Source organism: Sturnira hondurensis, unplaced genomic scaffold (genome assembly GCF_014824575.4).
Source record: "Sturnira hondurensis isolate 20B ecotype Veracruz unplaced genomic scaffold, ASM1482457v3 Scaffold0022908, whole genome shotgun sequence".
Lineage (NCBI taxonomy): Eukaryota > Metazoa > Chordata > Mammalia > Chiroptera > Phyllostomidae > Sturnira > Sturnira hondurensis.
The window spans coordinates 3,538,371-3,560,370 of record NW_028095539.1 but is presented as its reverse complement, the minus strand read 5'-3'; the positions used below and the strand labels follow the sequence as shown (position 1 = coordinate 3,560,370).

The following is a 22,000-nucleotide window of genomic DNA, read 5'->3' as shown; positions in this document are numbered from 1 at the left end:
TGTCTTGCCTTTCTCACAGGCTGTCTGCTTGTCGGTGCAGAGCTGCGGGCATAGCCACGCCCCAGGGCGCAGAGGCGGGGCAGGTCTCTGTGGAGGGTGTGGGGACCACTGCAGAGAAGGGGCGCAGCCTCCGCTGGGGCCACGCTGAAGTTAACCGAGTCCCTGGTCCTGGGGCCCACAACTAGGGCTGCCCCGCACACCAGAGTCTGCGGTCCCCGTGCGCCAGGCAGGCCAGCTGGTTAGAGAAGGGCATGGGCCACAAAGAGGGGGTGGGGAGCTCCCACCGGCCTCCTTTCGGCTCCTCAACATGCCACACCTTGCCCCTTCATGGCTCCCATCCCGTTGCCCCCACTAATGTGTCAGCTCCATGAGGGCAAGTCTGTGCCTTGTTCCTGTGCGTGGGGCCCACGGCGACTGCCTGGTGCACAGCGGGCCCTTGGCACGGAAGTCTTGAAGGAGAGAATGAATGAACACATCTTGGGGCCTCTCCTTGGCAGGTGTTGGGGTGCCTGCCTACTGGGAAGGGAGCCCAGAGCAGCAAGCAGCTTAAGCCCCCGCTGAGGAGCTGAGGGGGGCCGCGTTCCTGCCATGCCCAGGCTGCAAGAGGCACATTCCTGTCTCGGGGTCTGGTTGGGCTCCTGCCACGCAGCCCAGTCTAACTGCCAGACCGGGGCAGGCCTTTTCAGAGCTGCCCCTCTGGCCCTGCCCTCCACAGACCCCTGGCTGTGCGGGGGCTGCAGAGGCACCACCTCATCTGAGACAATAGGTGGGAAGCCAGGACCACTGAGCGAGTCCGGCCCCCGAGGCTTTCCAGATGCTGCCGAGCCCTCTGGTGATCAGCTAAAGCCTTCACATCCTGGTCCAGAGCCGCAGGGCGGGGGGGGGGGGGGTTGGGGAGCTGGTGGGAAACACCCCCGAGAGCCGCTCACTCCACGGCCAAACCTCTGGCATCAGCACTTCTCTGGGAGGGAGTGCAGCGTCAGCAGTCACTGCGGCTCTGGGGCTCCTTCGAGAACCAGGTGCCTGCAGGGCCCAGCAAGGAGCTCAAAGGCCTGGGCTGAAGGGATGAAGGCAGGAGACTGGGTTCTTACCCAGGGACTTGGGTCTGAGGGAGAGGGAAGGCACCTGGGACAAACAAGCACAGGTAACCGTCTGATGTGCAGGAAGGAAGTGTTACGGAGAGGCACAGAGAGCTGTAAGGGCGGGGGGGGCCTCTGTGGAAGGCCAGCTGGTGAGTGTTTTAGGCTTTGCAGGGCCGGGGTTAGGGTGGGGGGGGTGGTTGTCCCAACCATTGGACTCCGCCGCTGCAGTGTGAAAGGGGCCACGGACAACAGTCGATGGATGGGTGTGGCTGTGCTCTGACACAAACGGGGGCCGAGGGTTTGGTCCTCTTGTGCCAACCCCTGGTGTAACAGGCGGGGTGGGGCAGGGGGTGGCCTGACCTGGTCTGGGACAGGTGGGAGGAAATGCTTCCCTGAGGCAGTGACATCTTGCTAGAACCTGAGGGGTGATTCAGTGCTAATCACAACATTGATGATAACAACATCATCCTAATAACAGACGTTGCACTTGGTGAAGGAGCTCTGTGTGTCAGGCTGGGCTAACCCCAGACTGGTCCCTCCCTGGGTGGCGGCAGTGCTCAGCCCTAGTCACCACACTGGTTGGAACACAGACGGAAGGAAGCGGCCACAGCAGGAACGACAAAGCACTTTCACAACGTGCCCACATGGGCAGAGCGCTTTAAGGCGTGAACCTGCCCGGGCATCACAGCGGCCCCGTAAAGTGATCGCTGGCATTACCTCCACTGTGTGGTCGAGGTCACCAAAGACCGGACAATTGAATGACAAAGCTAGGAAACAGCACAGTGAGGGCTGCCTTCAAAGCTGGGTCCTTAATTGCTGGGGGACACTGTGTGTGTGTGTCCCAAATATGTGAACAGAACCGATGCTCCACGGAGCCGAGCCATCTGTGGCTGGTGGCACCAAACACCCCGGCACCCCGTGCGCCTCCCCAGGGCATGTCAGCTGCAGGGCACTGGGCCCAGGTGACCTGGAGAAGACCCTGGGGTTTTCTCTACCCACCCTGTGCGTGCTCCCAACTTGGGGTTCTGATCTTGCCTCTCTTGGGGCTTTTAGGTCCCAGGCTCCTCCAGGGAGCCCCAGCCCAGAGGTGCCCCCAGGAGTTCCGTGGGATCAGGAGCCTAGGCAGGTTGGTGTGGGAGGGCCGTGAGCAGGGACAGCTGGGCCCGCCAACCTGCAAACTGAACTGCACCCTTTGGCCCCACAGGCAGGACCAACCGCACATGGGCTTCTAGCGGGTGCACCCCCACTCCATACGGTGCGGCTACAATACCTGCGAGGTCTTCCTTGGAAGAGACGAGTCTTGGAGAGCTGCTTCCTGGCTCGATTCTGAGCGACAGTCTGAAAACAAGGATTTTCACAAGGTCAGACGGGCTCTGCTGCATCGGAGGGGGACTGAGCGTGGCCGTGTTGGTAATCGGCAGACTGGATGGCTGGAAGGACAGTTATGGCCATGAAACCCAGGAATACGCTGGGGTCTGCTCCAGATCACAGCCACTTCCTTCCCAGTGCCCAGGGGACTTCTGTGACCAAGAAATAATGGTTAAGGATGACAGAGCAAAAGTAGTAGTCATGGCCCATCGCCAACGTGTTCATTCTGAAGTCAACACCCTGAACGAGGCAGGCACATTACCCCGACTTATACACGAGGGAGCGGAGGGGCAGTGAGCTGAAGGGGCGGAACATCAAACCCTGGAGCCTTTGAACCCAAACTGGTTTTGTTTTGTTTGTTCGTTTTTGTTTTTATCCTCACCTGAGGACATGTTAATGATTTTGGAGAGGGGGGAAGGGAGGGCTAGAGAGAAGGAGAGAAACATCAATGCAAGAGGAAACATCAGTTGGTTGCCTCTCATGGGCCCCTACTCAGGACCGAACCCACAGCCTAGGCATGTGCCCTGACTGGGATTTGAAGCTGCAACCTTTCGGTTCATGGAACAAGGCTCTAACCAAGCCACACTGGCCAGCTGGGGTTTTCAGTCATCACACACTCCCTCTCAGTCGTCCCCAGAGATGCAGGTGGCAACAGGCACATTATGAGGATTGGCACCTCAGTATTATTATTATTTTCAAAAGGATTAATTAAGCCCTGACTGGTGTGGCTCAGTGGGTTGGGAGTCGTCCTGCAAACCAATAAATAGGTCACCAGCTCAATTCCCAGTCAGGGCACATGCCTGGGTTGTGGGCCAGGTCCCCTGACTGCAGGCGGGTGTGCGAGAGGCAACTGATAGATGTTTCTCTCTCACATCCATATTTCTCTCCCTCTCTTTCGCCCTCCCTCCCCCTTTCTCTATAAATAGATAAGTAAATAAACACATAAATAAAAATCTTTTAAAAAAGCATTAATAAAGAACTGCTGGGCGAAGATGACAGAGTGAAGCCAGATGCCAGAGTCTCCCCCTCCCAGCAAAACCAACAATTATGAAAGCCCGGGTGCAAACACACTCGCCAGATGCTCCGCAGCAAGGGGAGAGGTGTGAACTACAGCCGTGACCTCCAGAGACTGGCGGCTAAGAAAAGAAAACGAGGACGGTGAGGTCTGACCAAGAGTCATAATGTGGCCTGGTTTCTGCCCTGCCCTCTGGGACCCCTCCATGGGGCTGAGTGGGTCCTTACCTATCGCTCTCCTGAACGGCCCCATGGCTGGGAGAGACGGATGGGGCGGATGGAGAGCATGGTGGATACTCTGAGGAAATGAAGCCTCCGTCGGGGGGCGAGTACACACTTGAGGCACTCCTTTCTGGAATGGGGTACGGCCTCCGACAGGGCGGAGGAAACCCTGATAGAGGTCTTGAAACAGAGCCCCCACACCTGAAACAGACTGCTTGCTCCCTTCCTCCTGGAGCCTGAGCCCCACGTTCCCCCAGACCTCCCCACCCAGCAGGAGAACCAACCCACCTCGCACGTGGCGAGACAGGGTCTGACGCATCTCCCTCTGTCGTGGCCGTGGAGTAACCGGACGGGGCTTCTCAAGTGGGAGGAAGATGAAAAGGAAGGGCATGGCCACCCAGAAAGCACCCTTCCCCCAGAAAAAGGAGGGAAGGCGCAGCCCAGGGGCAGCCCCAGGAGTACCAGGCAGTCCCCGCGAGTGCTCTGAGCAGTGGGACAACTCACACAGAACATGGGCTGAACAGAAACAAGACCTGAGAACAAGACAGCAGACAAGTAAGACGAAAAGGGGACTGGAGACTGAGGGGAATGAATCGAGACCTGAACGAAGACCTAAGCAGAAACAGACCGCCCGGTGACTGTGACCACGAAGACGGAGATTAGACAGAAGCTCACAGGCATGGAAGGCAGAGAGCGTCCCGCTGTGGGTTCCTAGATAGAGGAAGAGAAAAACCCAAGAAATGGTGCAGAAGGAGCCAAAGGTGTAAAACAAAAAAATTCCTCTGAAATGCAGAGAGAGCGCCCCGTGTTCCAGGGAAATGTGATATAAACCCCCCACTGCAGGCATGCCCCTTGTTAAACTCTTGAACGTCGAGGACTTCTTCACCCACTAGGAAGACAGAACGAGACCCTTGACAAGAGTTAAAAATTGGACCGAGCTGAGGCTTCTCTACGGCATCAAACAAGGCCAGACGGCGATGGAGCAGGGTCTGCACGTCCCGGGGAGAGATGCGAAGGCACTCAGCCCAGCGAGCCGGGGACAGGCGTGTTCGGGACAGAAATCAGAGCGTGCACGACTCGTGAAAACCTGCTGACATCGTCTAGATGAGGGGCCCGATTTACCATGGAGACTTCGAGAAGGGAGGAGCTCTGGGGAGACAACGGGTGCAAAGAACTGAATCTGTTTAAAACAGCGAACAGTAGGAGTGATCATTCCTGAACAGAATGCGTATGTTATAAACCTGGACTTCGCGGGATAACAATGTAACTAATAAGAAACTGGAAGGTGGTGGAGTGGGGGTGACGGGGGCGGGGGCAGTGCCAGTGTTCTCATCCTTCGTGCCCGACTTCACGGTGGGAATCGAGTCACGACAGAACTGCTGGGCTCCACCCTGTCGGTGTCCCCCTGACCTCCTGGTTAATCTTAGAAGCTCTTTTAGGAAATAATACCTTTGGGGGCAGGGAAATATTTATTTGAAGAGCAGCAATTCCTTGAGTTTTATTTTAGTTCCTTCTTTTCCCGGTTAAATTAAAATCAATGCTGTTAATTAAAAATAGCAAGTGTAGCCTGATTCAACTTTAATAGGTTCTAGCCTCACATCCATCTATCCACCGCCCTCCTCTATCTACACGTATGTACTTTCTATGCATAGAAAACTGTCCAAAATTGCGTTCACCTAATGCTGGTGGGAACTTGGGTAATTGCTTTTAAGTTAAAAAAACAAACCCCAAAACAGAACAAAGGCTGAGAAGAACAAGGCACTGGGTGGACCCCCTGGCAGACTATCTCCACAGCAGAGGGGGCGGGGTTGGGAATGCAGTCCTCAAGGTATTAGCTAAGCAGCTGTGCCCTCGGGGGAGGGGCAGCAAGTCCCTCGCTGGGCTGTGGAGTTGGGGGTTCCACGAGCAGATCCACAGGCCCCGACCTGTCTGCCACTCGGAGCCAGGGAAGGGACCCGCTGCCTGGGGAGGGGCTCCCTCAGTGCTCTGGGCTGGGGGCTGAGAGTACGGCTTCCTCCCCGGGTTCGACCATGTGGACGACAACAAAGGGCTCTTGTGCAGCCCAGGCTGACTGCTGGGAGCTCGAGATGCTGGGGGTGTCACGGTCCTTCAGGACGACGGAACGGTGACTCACCGCCTGTGGCCTGTCCAAGGATTATCTCATGGTCAGAAGTATTTACATTTTTCTCCTTAAGGGATATTAGTGTTAATGAAAAACTACTGTCTCTTTAATAGTGCTACCGGCACAGGAATGGAAAATATTACCCCAGAACCTAAGTGGGAATAATTTCACACTCTGGGGTCCGTTTTTAAGCAAGTGCTTTGTAAGTAAAATGAGCTCAATTTGTGGCAAACACAATTTTAATGACATTCTCTGGCTTTCATCTATTGTTGTTACTATTACGTAATAGGCTGACATTTCATATTTGATTTTAACAAAATACCATACAAAAACAAACTAAAGATATCGTGTCTTGATCCTAAAGTTACAACCAACCAGTAGAGCCACCTACAGAACTTTGAAGAACCACAGATTTTCAGGCCCCGCCCCAGACACCTGGGGAGTTAGCAGGCCTCCTGGGTGACCGGTTCGCAGCCAGGGCTGAGGACCGCTGGCGTGGGGCTGGCAGACTCGGGGATGTGTGCACAGCCCTTCCTAAGGCCCTGCTGAGCGAGCTGCGGGTAAGCCGGGGGTGTCTCTAGTGACCACAGTCCTACAGTTTTCAGTGACCAAGATGAGGAGCAATTGGGGTGGTCAAACTCTCAGACCCCGTGCTACAAGACGTTAAAATGAACACAACGGCTAACAGGAGACAAAGGGACTACGGTGTATGTACCCGAGGTGACAAGCAAGATGGGATTTAAGAGAACACAGGGAAAGGTGATATTCGGGGGGCAAATGATCGATTGCAAGATGGCCGAGACCTGCCTCGATATGTCAGGTTGCATGAAAACGCCTGAGGTTCACGCTGACCTCAGCTCCAAACCAGCCAAGAACATGTCCCACCAACATGGCAGAGTGGACATGAAACACCCTTTGCCGCCCTCGCAATGTGCAGAAATGCTGCGTAGGTTCCCAGGTGCCACAGAAGAAACAGAACTGAAAGCCAGATCAGGGTGAGTGGAAGATGAGACCAAGGGGCCCCCAGGCTCTTCAGGGAACTCGCTCTACTCTACAGGGCTTCATGAGACGGACATGGGGCCTCAGCCAGTACCAGCCAGCGATGGTCCTGCGGAAGGCTGGGACCACCGGGAGCCCTACCCTATCTATGAAGCTGACTCGTGGAGAACTCCAGTTGCCAGCCCAGAGATATGGCTGGAAAGCTTTCCTTCCACCCAGCACTGGGACTCGCTCCTGAGAGCTGGCGCCTGCCCCTGCATGGCCTGAAGTCCAAATCCACATTACCCACACAGTTCACAAAACTCCTGCCTCGTAACCTGTGGGCCTGGGGCGGACGAGACCACCTCGGGCCCAGCGGCGTCAGTGGTCGCGTTCTGTGCATGTGTGTTGTGTGCGTGGCGGGCCGGGAGGGAGAGTGGGCACTCACTTGTAGTTGTCGTCCTCCACAAACTTCTGGAGCTCTTCGATGTAGCGCACAGACTTCAGGTACTTCTGCACATGGGGCAGGGTTGTTAGGTGATCTGCCAGAGGTGGACAAAACCCAGAGGTTCAGTCTCTCCCATCTCCAGGTTCCGGATGAGAAATGTAGGAATGGCTGACTTTGGCACCAGACACTGGGGACTGGGCACAGAGGGGCCATCAGGCCTGGGCTCTGCCCTCACGGAGTGCCCCCAGACAGTTGGGCCACAGACACCACACACTGAGGCCACCACGGTTCTTTGGTCAGGGAAAGACGGACCTTTGGGGAAAGGTGGCCTCCAGAATAGGCCACAGCCAGGTGTCTGTGTCCTAAAACAGGTTTCCACTGGGGTCATCTGGCAAACCTCCCGTGCTTGCCCACCCATTTGACAAGAAAGCAAGAATGAGTGAAAAAAACCTCAGCCAGCCCAGTGTGGAGGCCCCACCCAGACCCTGGCACAGCTGGAGCACCTGGCCCTGGGGCTGGAGCTGCTGCGTCCTGGGAAGGCAGGGATGGACCCAGATGCTCAAGCCCCTGCTCCATGACAGGCTCTGTACCGAGAGGCTCCTAGGAGTCACTGGCTTTGGCCCTCACAGCTGCCTCCTTTGGGGACACGTATGCCCACTCCACAGAGGAAAAAGGCATGGCAACTCGCAAAACTTATGTCCCTGAGTGAGGCAGAGCCGGGTTTCAATCCCAGGCCACCTTCTACCCTGCACCGCCTCCACTTCCTGGTGTGGCTGATGCCAGCTGCTCTCCACAGACCTTCAGGGTCACTGCACTTCTGAGGGGGCCCCAAACCCTCTGAGACCCTCTCTGCCGTTCCCTGCGGGGTGGGGTGGAATGAGCTAGAGGACAGGAGGAGGAGGCAGAGGTGGTGGAGCAGGCTGTGAAGAACAGCAGCGGGTGGGTGGGAAAGGACCCACACTCTCCGGGGTGCGTCCAGGTCACACGAGGAAGGTCACACCTGGTGGCTCTGCCCCTTGACTTCGAGATTCTGAACGTGCCATTTTTTAGGGTCGTCCAACCTGCAGCCTATGGGCTGAATATGGCTCAGGGTGGCTATGAATGTGGCCCAACACCAAATCATAAATTTACTTAGAACATGAGATTGTTTTGTGATTATGGGTTGCAGTGCATTTAACGTGCAGCCCAAGACAGCTCTTCTTCTTCCAGGGTGGCGCAGAGACCCCGAAACGCTGGACACCCTGTGAGTCTCAGCATTCTCATCTCTGCTGTGGGGACACCACCACTGCCTGAAGCTGGTGACAAGGTGGGTGCAGGTGACGGTAGGAAAGCAAGCGTTTGCTGAGCTCTGATGAAATGCCCGGGCATGCCAAGGGTCAGCACACATATGTCCACATGTGTACAGATGAGAGTACCTCAGACTCAGAGAGAAAGTGACTTCAAGAGGCAGGGCCGAGATCTGAACCCTAGTCTGTCTGACCCCACAGCTGTGTCTGGAATTGCTCTGCTGGTCAGCAGGACCCTGAGTGTCAATGCACTTGTCCATGGAAAGGGCCTCAGTGGGTGAGGGCTGCCCTGGGGACAGTGCCCTCCCTGCTCTTCTGGTCAGAGAACAGCTGGTCGGGGAGTGCTCACACCTCCCCCCACCCCTTGTGAGCAGGCCCTTTGCTTCAGCGAGCCCACCTTGTAGGAGGCCCACTCTGGCTTCCCAGGCGTCTTCCCCAGCGGAGACTATTGGTTTGCTCACACCCCGTGTCCTGTCGGTTCGCTCACACCTTGTGTAGCGTTGGTGCGTGTCTGGTTCCCTTTGCTGCTTCTAGACTCACTCCTCAACCCCTTTTGTGGGAACCCGCTCCACGGAGGTGTGTTGCTGCAACTCTGCCACCCGTTCTCCTGTTCACTGCTGACACCTCCCAGCTGCCCCCTGGCCATTCATGTCGATTCCTGGGGGACCTGGGCACCTGGCTCACTGCCGACCTCCACACCCCAAAGCCCGCCATCATTTTGGGTGACATTAATGTGCACGTGGATGGCCCTTCCGGAGTCCTGACCACCCAGTTCCTTGCCCCTTCTCCAACAACCGTCTCCTCACCTATTTCAGACTGTCCCCTTCACGGTCCCACTTTGGGTCTGGTCATGGTTGGCAGAGCCTGGCTAAGTTGTCTGCCACATCATTTCCCTTTTCCTCCTAGACCCACAGCCAGACCGCCTTTCCCAGCCTACCTCAGAAGTAGTGAGTGCCGCACGCAGTCTGGCCTGTAAAGCCTAGTCCTGCGTGATGCTCTATTCCTGCACCGTCCTGCAGAGTTCAGTGGAGGGCCCCGGGGGCACGGAGGAGCCAGGGCCCCGAGTCTGCCTACAGGAGAGCCGCCCAGTCGCTGCCCACAAAGCTCATGAATATTCTGGCTTGAGAGCCGGACAGACCTGGACTCTGCCACTCGCTACACATGTGATCATACAGGGACGTGACCAACCTGTTCTAAGCCTCAGTTTCCTCACCTGCAATACAAAGACGGTGACATCTAGTTTGCACATTCTGTGAAGATCAGACATGTACATAAAAAGTCGAGCACATCTTTGATGCTCGAGATAGAGCTTTCTCACTGGTAAGGTGCGGGATGCAAATTTCAGGGACGTAGTATCTCTCAATGCCAGTAATCTGGGTACGCACCGTAGCTGCAGGAGACCTGTAGGTCAGCGATGATTCGGAGAATATTGTTCATCTGGTTGGACCTTTGTTCGTTTTCCATGATGCTGCCTGAGGCAGGATATGCAGAATCGATGTAGATTAAATCCAGAAGATAGATCCCTGAAAGTACAGGAGGCACTTAATGATGGTGGGTGTTCACCAGTAAACAGACAAAATGGCACAAAACAGAGCCGCTCTGCTGGGAGCTGTACAGGGCGGCGTGCGGCAAACGGAGACACTGCTCACTCAGATTTCAGCTCCGGTCCTGACCAACTTCTCACACAGATCATGCAACAGTAAATTGAACACCTGCGTGACAACTCAGATGAACACTGGCAGGATTTCAGCATCTCTGGACCGTGCAGTCTTCAGCAACGAGGATTTTCTCCCCTTGTAACCCATGTGGAAAATAACGGGACATAAAGGAGATGAATGGATACTTGTGTTTCTCACCAACTGACAAAGTTTAAGAGGTCTAAGGTATCACATCCAGAAGAAGCCATTTGGATAAATTCGGTTTTTATTTATTCACTTCGTGGTATGTCTGTGTGTCTATCTGAACACACACACACACACACCCCTAATCATAAATTAACTAAGGGACAGAAGAACAAATTTTAAAAAGCACCAGTCCTTGGTATAAAAACACTAGGGCTAAGCAGAGAATTCTCGTGAGGGTGCTTAGTGAGAAGATAACAGTGATACAAAAGTACAGCTGGGACAGGCCAGTGTGGAACTTCGGCAAGGCCTCCTGACGTCAGCCAAGGGGGTTCTGGAACATGCCACCTGGCCAGTGGTGGGGAGAAGGATGGTGAAGCAGCGTGATGCGCTCCCGGCCCTCAGCTCCCTAGCTTGCCCCAGGACTGCAGCCCAGACCCTCTGGGGACATGTGGCCTCTGTGGTACTGCCCTACAGCCGCGGTGTGGGCGGGGCTGACCAGGAGCAGTGATGCGAAGCAGAACTCAGGGCCGAAAACAGTGACCAAGGCGAAGAGGGGTGACTGATATTGATGAAAACGCAGTTGGTGGAGAAGATCTAAGGACCACGCATTTCAGTGCCCAAGGCAACACTGCGTCAACATACACAGAGCAAAAGTCTGTCCGAAATAAAAGGTGAATTTAACAATGACACAACCGCACAGGGGCCTTCAGCACGTCTCTTCCAGAATTTGTGTGTGTGTACAAAATATGCACACATGCAGATACATGGGTATATTTGTGTATATACAAATATAGTATTTGAGTAACAAAATCAACAAGCTTGGTATTACATAAAAGAAAGTGTCATTCTTTTCTAATACCCATGGAATGCTTACAAATTTGACTAGATGCTAGACTGTAGAGAAAAGTTTAGTAAGTTTCAAAAAGTAAATTAGCCACATTCTTTGGCCTTATCGTAGACGCAGGATTTAACAATAAGTGTTAAAAAGTCTAACCATTTGAAAAACATGCACATGCACACACACGCACACGCTCACAAGAAACTCTCAGATCAAATAAAAACAAAATCTAAAATAAAAGTCTACTAAAGACAATGACAGTAAGAACACTACATGTTAACAATTTGCTGCATCAGACTAGAGCGGCAATCAGAGGAAAACCTGTAGCCTTAAGAGTTTACTGTTAAACTACTCATCACTATTACAGTGTAAGAAGCAGGTAGTCAGACGCTGGGGTGTTTCGCATGGACAAATGAGCACCATGCTGACCTACACATGCACCGTGTCAGTGACCCTCACAACACCCCACTTTACGGAGGAGGAAAAGGAAGTGCAGTGGGATGTGCAAGTGGTTCCGGGTCACACAGTTGGTCACTGTGATGGGAGCCGAACTCAAGCCACTGCCCCAGAGGACACTGCCGCCATCGCGGTCGGCAGCTGCTGCTGCTGGATGAGTCAGTCCTCTGCTTTTAAAATAGCTGCACATTGTTACGGGAAACCGTTCAATCACGGAAACACAGGCTGATACTTCTCCCAGGAACCATCTCGACGTCCACTCTTTCAGTGGCATCACATGTCCGAAATTTCAATAATTAGAAATAATTTCCCCACACAGAGGCTCCAAGTTTGGTAGATTCAGGTCCACATATTCTTTCTCTTGACCTTGTTTTTCCTCTCTCCTCTTAAAACGGTAACTCTGTCACTTCCCCAGGGATTCAGCAACCCTGAAAATCCTCTCCCTGCTTCAACCACAACAGAAAGCGCCCTCTTGTGCTGAGCCGGAGGGGCGGGGGTGAGGGACAGGGGCAGCTTTGCTCCAGATGAGAACCTGGTGCACACTTGAACCCAGCTGCCTCCGAGTGGCTGAGTGCCACTCAGCCCAGGAGCAGACACACTGTAGTGCAGGATGAGGGAGAGAGACGGATGCTTCCTGGGGATTTACCACCAGCTGGAAACTCGCCCACCTTAGGCACCCCTGGGACCCTCCCACGAACCCAGGAGGACTAAACAGAACCCAGAGCTCAGAGGAAGGGAGAAACCCGCTGGAGGCCTCACAGCAGGTGTGCGGGCTTTGGACCCAGGTCTGTTTGGCCCCAGCACCTACGCTCCCACCCTCTCACTGGCCATCAGAATACACTGGGAATTGCCTTTTCCCAGGTAACACCCCCAGCATGGAAGCTGTGCCCTGTCCCATCCTGTGAGGACGGTGCTTCCTCTCAGGTCCCTGGCTCTGCAAACAGAGGCCAGAAAGAGCTCGCCTTTGCAGGTGCCAGAACACCATTTCTACCGCCCTGCCCCCACTTGCACCCTGGGGCATGGGGAGCCCACGACTTCACAAGAGCAAATGCCACTGTTGGAACATTCATCACTCGCCTCCATGGAATGCGCAGACCCGGCACCTGTCTACTCCCCAGAACCACAGAGCGCAGGCCAAGGACACGACACGCTGAGGACTGAGGGGACTTTGCAAAGGAGGACTCCTGGCCCCGTGACCTGTAGAGAACTTGATCCGCAGAAATGCCTGGGCAGAACCGCCAATAAAGTCTCTCACTCCCACAATAAAAACTCCAAAAGCAGCAAATCTTCCACAGTTAATACTGCACAAATCCAGGAAGATCTTTCAGCATTATTAGCCTACAACCGGAAATATTTAAAAGCCTAAACTGTAATGAAGTCATAAAACAGCCATCTCCCACTTGTGCCGTGCCAGTGCTGGGCTAGGCCCTGTGCGGTTCGCGCCGACCACGCCTGGAATTACATGCTTATTTGTGTCACCATGCCCTCACTGCCTGGTCCCCCTAGCAGAAGCGAAGGCCCTCCAAGTGGGAAGTGTGTCTTGCTCCACGAGCTCAGTCCCCAGCGGCTCGAACAGAGCACACGGGAGCTGCTCGGTAAACATTAGCTGAAAGAAGAAAAGCATGAACAAAGCCATACTTTATTGAATCCCTTTAATAACCCAATGAAGGACATTATTACCCTCATTTTGTGGCTAAGGAAAGAGACACAGAGTCAGGTGGTGATGATAATGAACCTGAGCACTACATGCCTGGTCCTAAGCTGGGAGCGTTCCTCAGAACGTTGACTCCTAACACACCAGCGTTGTCAGGGAGGTGTTCTCTCTCTTTTACAGAGTGGGGCACTGAGGCTGTGAGAGTCACTTTGCTTTTCTGAGGCCGCACAGCTGGGATGTGACGGAGGCGGGATTCGAACACAGGTCTGCCCAGGCTGCCATACTGTCTTTTTTTTTTTAACCCCAGCCAGTCCTCTGGTGCCGGGCAGCTGCTGAGGCAAGCTGAACGCAGAGGTTTCCAGGCTGCAGCTCCTCTGCCTGCTTCTCCTTTGGCATTGACACCCTCCAAGAAGGCTCGTGGCTGTGCCGTGGCCACCTCCCCCCCCTACATCTTCCACTTCCTCCCACTGACTCCCTGGCACCCATCATGGTGGATCTTTCCAGGTCCCATTTGCAATGCGCCCACCCAGGCCTGGGGGCCCTGCCAACTCTACCATGTGACAGGCAGCTGTGGTGTGAGTGGGAGAGTGTAGGGCTCCGAACCAGAGGCTTGGAACCCTGGTGCTGACATGCTGGGTGGCCTCGGGCAAACCTTTCACCCCCCGGGGCCTCAGTTTCCTTGACTATGATTGGGAGTGATGACGGTGGTAGTGAGGAGTCTGTTGGCCCAGGGCCTGGACCACTGAGATGCCCAAGAAGCTGAGCTAACCTCAAGCCTGGCTCCATGGCGAGGCCCCACGGGAGGGACGCACCAGCTGGGTTTGCCATAACCATGGGTGGCACCCAGATGCAGACCATGTGGTGGCCACCCAGCTCAGGCAGGCCAGTGCTGGGAGCTTCCATCCGGGTTGGGACGGCACAGCCGGGACGCCTCAGCTCCCTTGCTACTCATACAGAGTTACTGTAGCCAATGAAACGATGTCACTGGCTTTGCTAAGATGCAGAGTAACTGGACCAGCCACTGGCCCTGGCTGCCATGGGACTGAGTGATACCAGTCCTGAGTGGTGCCATGGGACTGGGGCTAGACTGGGAGGTATGAACACTTTGGAGGAAACACGATAACAGGAACCACCACTCTGTGACGAGAAAGGCTGGCCTGTCTGTCTCACAGAATTTAGGTGCTCTCATTTTCCCACCCCACAGATTTGTAAACAAGAGCTTAGAGAGGTACGGTGACCTGTCCAAGGTCACACAGCTTGCAAATGGGGCAGTCAGGATTTGAACTCAGGTCTGCCTGACTCCAAAGATTTGGAACAGAGAGCAACGCTGTATGCTAGGGCTGGAAGTCATTGGCTGGCACAGGGACAAGGGTCCCAGCAACAGAGATGGGGGTTTGGGGACCTCTGCTGTGCTGTGATTTCCCCCAGGGACGCTGCTGGAAGCCCGTGGCTTGCCTGCCTACAGACTGGACCTCCTCTGAGGGGACAGCTACCTGGACATGCTGTGCTCTGCCCCTGCCTGCCAGGCCCACAAAGGGCCTGGTGTCATTGCTGTGGCTGCAGCATACGTGCCCATTAGCCTGCTGTGCGGGGCCGACGGCAGTGAGCGGCCCTTAGCTCGCTCTGCTGCAGATGCCCTCCGTAGCTGGGCTGGTCCCAACCCCAGGGGCATGTGGCCAAGCCTTCTTCCCGACAGTGAATCCAGGCCTCCCACCAGAGTCTGTCCACAAGATGCTCCAACCCTGAGGGGAGAGTGCCAGGCTGACAAAGGAGGTGCTCTCCTGAACAGACACCTTCTCTTAGGCTGAGGGACACCGTGCTCCGTGGAGCAAAGCCCACTTGAAGCTGGGTGCTCTCAGCCTGCCAGCGCCAAAGCCCATGGCTGGCCCTGGGCTTCACCACAAGCCCAGAAACTCACTGCTCTCTTGTTTCTCCCATCGCCTCCCGTCTCACTCCCATCCCGACTCTGGTTTTGGTTTTTCTTGCACAGCTATCTATTTAATAAGGAAAATTCTGCTGTGTTGAGGGAAAAAACCCTCCACGGCATAAAAACATGCCGCATTTCCATCTTACGCTTTCCATTCTCTTGAGCTGTCTTTTAAAGTGGGAGATAAAAGGCTTTGTTCGTGGTGTCCTGCTCTGCCTTGGAAAAGCCACTTTCAGGCTTCAGAAACGAGGAGTTCTGGCACCAGAACCGCACTTGTGCGGTTTGGTCACGTAAACTGTCCTGGTAAATTCCAGATGAAATAGCACAGCAGTAGCTCATTAGGTTTGTTTTTTTTTTTTAAGAGAGCACAAAGCAATTCCATCCACTGCAGGAGGAGGTCTCAGCGGGCCACTTAGGCTCCCTGTCAAGATGCAGAAGACTGTGAGGATTAATTAGTGCCTGCTAATTGATATTAATCACGCAAAACACAAACTGCAGAAAAAATCCTCATGTAAAGACTGTTCCTCATGTGAAACGTGCTGCAAGCTGACCAACACCAAGACACGAGTCTCCCACATCTGCAGGAAGAGGGTGGGCCCAGGCAGTCACATGTCAGGTGGTCAGAGACCAGGTTTCCCCACAAGCACATGGCCTTGCTCATTTCATGGTGTGGAGTCTCATGAATCACAAAAGCCCTTGGGCAAAGTCTCACAGCCTGCCCAGAATCTGGGGTTGCCTCCTGGCTCCCCGAGGTGAAATGAGGACACGACCAGGAATCCCCACGTGCGATGGGGATCACCTGGTCATCTACTGGTGCAATGGGGTTGTCTCCTGTTTGCACATGTTCTCCCAGGGAGCTACGGGACCACACGGCACATGCTGGTGTTCTGATCAGCAACAAGAGGCCCTGAGGAGCCAGCACTGATCTGGTCACCAACATTCGGCTTGTTTCATGCTCACCACTGTGCGAGGTAAATGTGCCACCTCATTTAGCCCCTCAGCGACCCCGTTGGTAGTGAGGTGCAACCGGCACTTCCGCTGGTCTAACATCCACTCCCAGTTCTTCTGGAAACAGCCCTTGCTTTTCCTTTGGGGGAGATCATGCCTCCCACGCCCATAATGCATGCGGTCTCGGTAGGTCTGAAGTAATTCTACTTCCCGCTGGCCCAGAGGTTAAAACCTCCAAATAATTCAGAAACGAAAGAAGAAATTAAAATTAAAATAACAAACTATACACATATAGGGGCAGTCAAAGCCACGTCACTGCTCAGAAAAGAATCCAGAGCTTCAAGTGCTTGTATTAATAATTAAGAAGGGTAACAAAAAGTGAATTAGTACTCATTATCGAGAACTAGAAAGAAACCAAAAAAGCAAAACAAAGTGAAAGAAAAAGAATGAACTATAAAAGCAGAAATGATGAAGTGATAAAACTGAAATCTGGTTCTTTGAAAAGCCAATAAAGGAGACAGTTCCCTTGGTACGTGTGGTGAAGCCACAAGAAAAATGCACAGACGCACAGACGCACATCAGGCGTGAGAGAGTGACCCTGACCCCAGAAACGGCGGAGGCGTGAAAGTGGCACTGTGTGCGCCGTTCACGTCAGCGTATTTGAAAACCGGCTGAAACGGGGCTTCCTAGGGACGTCTATCTTCCCAAAATCATGTCAAGAAGAAGCAAAAAAAACTTCATTACCAATAAAGAAGAAAATATTAACAACATTGAGAAAGACACTATTATTAAAAAGTACGATGCCTAAATAGTCTCATGGAACTCAGTGTTCCAAAATAACACTAGCGAATCAAATTAGTAGCATGTAAAAGATCAGTAAAGCAGAAGGTGTATTACAGGAGTGCAGTGATACTTCGAATGATCTGGAGAGAGATGCTGAAAAGTAACTGATGAATTTAGTATCTGTCCTTGAGGAAGCACTGAGCTGGCAACAGACTTCCTTAATGGGATAAGGGATGCATGTCAGAAAAATTAAAACAATGTTCTTAACACGCACTCCTATTACTGGGAAGAAATCCAGAACTCCTGCCAGGCTGCTATCATTTAACGCCACTCTGGATGCACAAGGCAATGAGATAAGACAAGAAAAATGTGTTATAACTATTAAAGATACACATAATATTACTATTATTTTCAAGTGATAGAATGTTATCATATTAGTTATATAACTAAATAATCTAAGATAGTCAACTGTAAAGCTATCAGTACTAAATAGCAGAATAAAGTTCAAAGTAAATATATAGAAATCAATAGCATTCTTATATACCAGCAATTATCAACCAGAAAGTGGAAAATAAAAAAGGAGGTCATAATGTACAATAAAAACAAAACTATAACGCTCCTGTGAGTAAACTTAAAATGTGTAAGACCTACATGAATAAAACTTACTTCCTACAAAACTTATATAACTTTTATTAAAATTAAATAAACACATCTTCTGAGCTTAATTCTTCTTTGCAGAATCTAGTTGAATGAAACAAAAGCACAATTCTTACAATTACAAACCCTTTCTCTATAACTCCATATTTTAATTGTCACAATGAGAATGTAACACTTTGATAATTAAGATGGAAACCCATAAACTAAAAATATCTTAAGGGCAGATATGAAAGAAGATGTAAACAAATGAGGAAATACACAACACTGCTGGGGGGAGAGGCCTTGGCACTGTAAGGGTGTCAATTATTGCCTACTTAATATGTGAATTTCACAGGATTCCAAAGTTTGCTGGGATGAAAAGAGAACATTTCCGAAAGATGACCAAGGGTGCTTGTCCCAAATAATGTATAAAGTTCATACAACTTCAAGTTGATTTCAGAGTTCACCTAGAGAGGTAAATACTTGAAACAGAACGTTCTGAAAAGAAGAAAGGAGAAAGGGACTTGGGAAAACATGCTGGGAGGCGGCAGTGGCTGAGCGGGAAGGCACAGCGGCCGCGTTGGACGAATAAACCACGGGCACAGAGTCGGGAGCGCAGACGTGAAAACCGAGTGGAAGACGGGGGCACTTAAATCAGTAGGAGAAGGATGAATCCTCCAATTAAGTGGAACCGGGACAAACGGTTGTCAACGTAGGAAAATGCAGGGCCCGGTACAAGTGACACTCTCTTTTGATTACGAAATCTTTTATTACACAATCGTAAGCCTACACCTCTGTAACATACCAATACCACAGTCAAGCCATTTTACACTCATGGCATTTTAGGTGAAGTGTTCAAATTAAAACGATCAATTATTACACCCATATTATTGCCCTACCGATCACACTCAGGCAGGTGTTACTTCTGCTGGACCCTGTATAAAGCTGAATATCTACTTTATTCCTTAAAACAATACAGTCCAGATGAATTTAGGACTGAAATTTCAATACTAAGAAGAGCACTCAGATAAAACAGGAGAAAATATTTTGATAGCCGTGTGGCACACAAAGAATTAAGCATGACTTGAAACTCAAGCCACGGAAGAAACTCATGTCATGCTCACTACTGTGAGACCAAAGAAAACGCCTTCCACCAAGTTGAAAGACAAATGTCAAAATGGGGAAAATGTTTGCAATTTAAAGACAGCCCATAGTTCTATATACAAAGACTTCCTGCAATAAAAGTAAATAATGTCACAGAAGGTGATTGTTAAGATGTCAAAGATGCCCAAGCCTCACTAACAATCAGTAAGTACACATCACACAAGTTTGTTTTTGTCCTTTATACTGGCAAAGGTCAAAAAGGTCGACAGCACTTGGTGCTGTTGAGAGAGCGTGGGCGCAATGGCCCCTCCCCAAGGCCACCTGGGGTGTAAAGTGACAGAGGTGTGCGGGGCAGAATGGGCACTATCTACCGACAACTCCTCACATGCGTTTCCAGGACCCGGCAATTCCACATCTAGAAACGTGTTCTATAGCAATTTCCTACCAACTGGCAAAGTAAGAATGGAATGTTGATTGCACCATCATTTGTAATATGTAATTGTGAAAAACTGCATGGTTTGGATAAGTGACTTTTAATACATGCGGGGGCATCTGAGGCAGCTATTAAAAGGCTAAAATACATTTCTAAGAACAAACAATAAAAGATATTCATGATGTGATGTTTTTCAAGGAAACAAATCAGGTATGGTTTTATATGCATGGGTGGGGAGAGATGGAATATATTGCCCAATCTGTTAACGGTAACCATCTTTAGGGATAGAATTTTAGGGTTATTTTCTGCTTTACACAATTTTACATTAATTCAGCTTTGGCTACCAATATGTACTACTTTTAGAAATAGAAAGAGCACGATCTCCCTTCCCTGCCTCCTTCCCATTCCTTCCTTCTCACTATTGAAGCAGCAGACACTTTGGGGGCAGAGAAGGGGGAGGCAGCATTCTACACCAGCGATTTTCTCGGACACTCCCAGCTCCTGTTGAAGATTTGGTCTTTAGCGTTCGATTTAAAAGCCACAAGCTTTCCCAACTGCCTCAGACTCTACAGTCATGAACACTCCATTGCCTCCTGAGTCCTGCCCTTGTCCTTGGTCTCCACGTCCAATCCACCCTGCACCCTGTGCTCTTTCTGAAACCCAGTCAGACCGTGCCATTCCCAACATAAAACTACTCGATGGCTCCCCATCCCAGCAGGAAAGGGTTCCTGGCCTTCTGGCTTCTGCCCACGCCAGCACCTCTGGCCTCTTCCCCCTCTCTCTTACAAGATCCTCCAGCCGTCTGGGCCCCTTGCAGCTCCCTGCGTGAACCCTCTGCTTCATGGCTCTGAGCTCGGCAGAGGCATTTCCTCCCCTTGCCCCCTTGACCTCCTCCTCCTCCAGCTGTTAGCTGGTCCCTCCTGGGTGCCTAGAGCAGGTGCCCTTTCCTCAATGACAGCATCCATCACACACTCCTTGAGGGCCAAGGCTGTGTCTCATCCATCTCTGCGTTCTCAAGGGCCTAGAGCTGAGCCTAGCGCACAGGAGGGGCCCGGAAAATGAATGTTTGGGAGACGACTGGGCCAGATGCGGATCTTCACTGCACACACACAACTCTTCAATCTGGCCTCTGAAATTCCACTGCTTGGTGGAAGACAGTACCTGGAGCTGCCAGGCACCTCACTCCTCCACCCCCGATAGGGTCAGCCCTGCGTTCTGCTGTCTCCAAGCTAAACATCCACATTTCTCTGAGTGCTGTAAAGGGCTTCCAGAGTAGCTGACGTCACCAAAAGGAAATGCAAGATGATTCCCCCAGTGAAAGCTTCGGAAACCTGCCTCATACTGGGTAGAACTGAGGCTGCCCACGTGCCAAGGAAAACACTCTGCGCCTGTCTTCCCAGCCCTGGCTCACAGACGCGCTACTGTGCGTAGAAAGGCCCCTGGGCGTCCGAGGCCACCAGGATCCCCGCCAGAGAGTGAGCTCATGGCCGGCCGCTTCAATCACCGGAGTACTTTCCACTTCCACCAAGGCGTTCACGTGTCTGTGACCATACTTCATCTCGTCTTTAAGTGTAACAAAAAATAAGGAAGGCAAAGGCAAAACTGTCAGATTTGGTCCTTACTCAATGGAAACCGGGAAACAAAACACGACCTTCTAAACCTCAATCACCAAACCCTGCATTCTCTGGAAAATAAGCAACAGATTTTCGGAGAGTGAGCTAGATCCAAACTAATGTTTACTTTTTTTTAAAGCAAATTCTTTCTTGATTTTGTGGAAGTGATACGCTGACAGGCTCCTTTTGGGCCCCTTTGGAGGAAGAAGCCATCTGACTCCTAGCTTATTTGCAGCCTCAGGCCAGGTGTCTCCATCCCTCCTGGCCGTGCTCAACAGAGACAGCAGGATGCAAGCCCCCACAGGACTGTCCCAGCAGCCCACTTTCAGGGCCCAGGGGCTCCTCCTGCTCCACAGTGTGGGCCATACCTGTGGGCTCTGCCCTCCTCTGGGACACACTGGGTATTGGAGGCATTCGGGCCAGCCAGATCCAGCCGGCCCAGGCCCAGCCCACCCTTTTCCAGCCCTGCTCCATGGTCTGCGGTGGGGGGGCTGACAGGGGCTACTCCCACCAAGCCTGAGAGCCAATCTCACAGGGCAGGAGAGCACTCAGCCCCACCAGCAGGGGGCGCTTTCAGGTCTGGGACTGTGCCTGTGGGTGGGATGGAGGAGGGAAAAGGAGAGCCAGGGCACTGGCTGGGGTCGTGCTTCAGGCTGGAAGGCCCACTCACACCTACTCCTGTGCTGTCTCTCCCTTACCCACCAGACTCAACGCCTTTGGGAAATGATTCAGCAAACTCGACCTCTGGACTCTGGCTGGTTCTCCAGCACCAACTTTACTCCATCCTGGCTCCTCCCCTTCTTCCCAGCTCATCGTCGTCCCGGCAGGCTTTGGGGCCAACACTACCCTCATTAGGACAGTCCTGGTTTTACCACTGTGGGAGGCTTTTCAGGGACGAGAGAGGGCAAAGTGGCAGGGAAATACGTCTGCTGGTCCATCAGAGGTGGCGAGGAGCACGGAGGAAGTCGGCAGGTCACTGTGGGGAGAAGGGAGGTGCAAGGATGCAGGGGGATGTGCTCAGGGACCAGCCCCCTCGGGGATGCTCACCATCACTGTGAAAGGACCTTGGTGCTACAATATTCACTGAGTACCTCCCAAGCCCTAGACACAGGGGTGCAAAGGAGAACCTGCCCCTGGAGGTGTCCCAGCCGGCAGAGACATTAATTACACAAACAATGAAGGGCACGCAACTGTTAAAAATAATCCTCTAGTACATGCTGACTTTGGAGAATTATCCTCAGATG

At 52.4% G+C, this 22,000-nt stretch overlaps 1 protein-coding gene across 10 annotated transcripts in view; it reads right to left on the bottom strand.

The window, feature by feature from the left end:
- RALGPS1 (Ral GEF with PH domain and SH3 binding motif 1) overlaps nucleotides 1-22,000 on the bottom strand; it is a 230,959-nt gene that overhangs the window by 36,716 nt on the left and 172,243 nt on the right. For all 10 annotated transcript variants that reach the window (XM_037036964.1, XM_037036969.1, XM_037036970.1 and 7 more), the window contains 3 exons: nucleotides 9,906-10,043; nucleotides 7,235-7,328; nucleotides 2,353-2,420 (listed from right to left, as the gene is read on the bottom strand). In XM_037036964.1, the coding sequence (XP_036892859.1) occupies nucleotides 2,353-2,420; nucleotides 7,235-7,328; nucleotides 9,906-10,043 (300 nt within the window). The remainder of the gene's footprint in view (nucleotides 1-2,352; nucleotides 2,421-7,234; nucleotides 7,329-9,905; nucleotides 10,044-22,000) is intronic.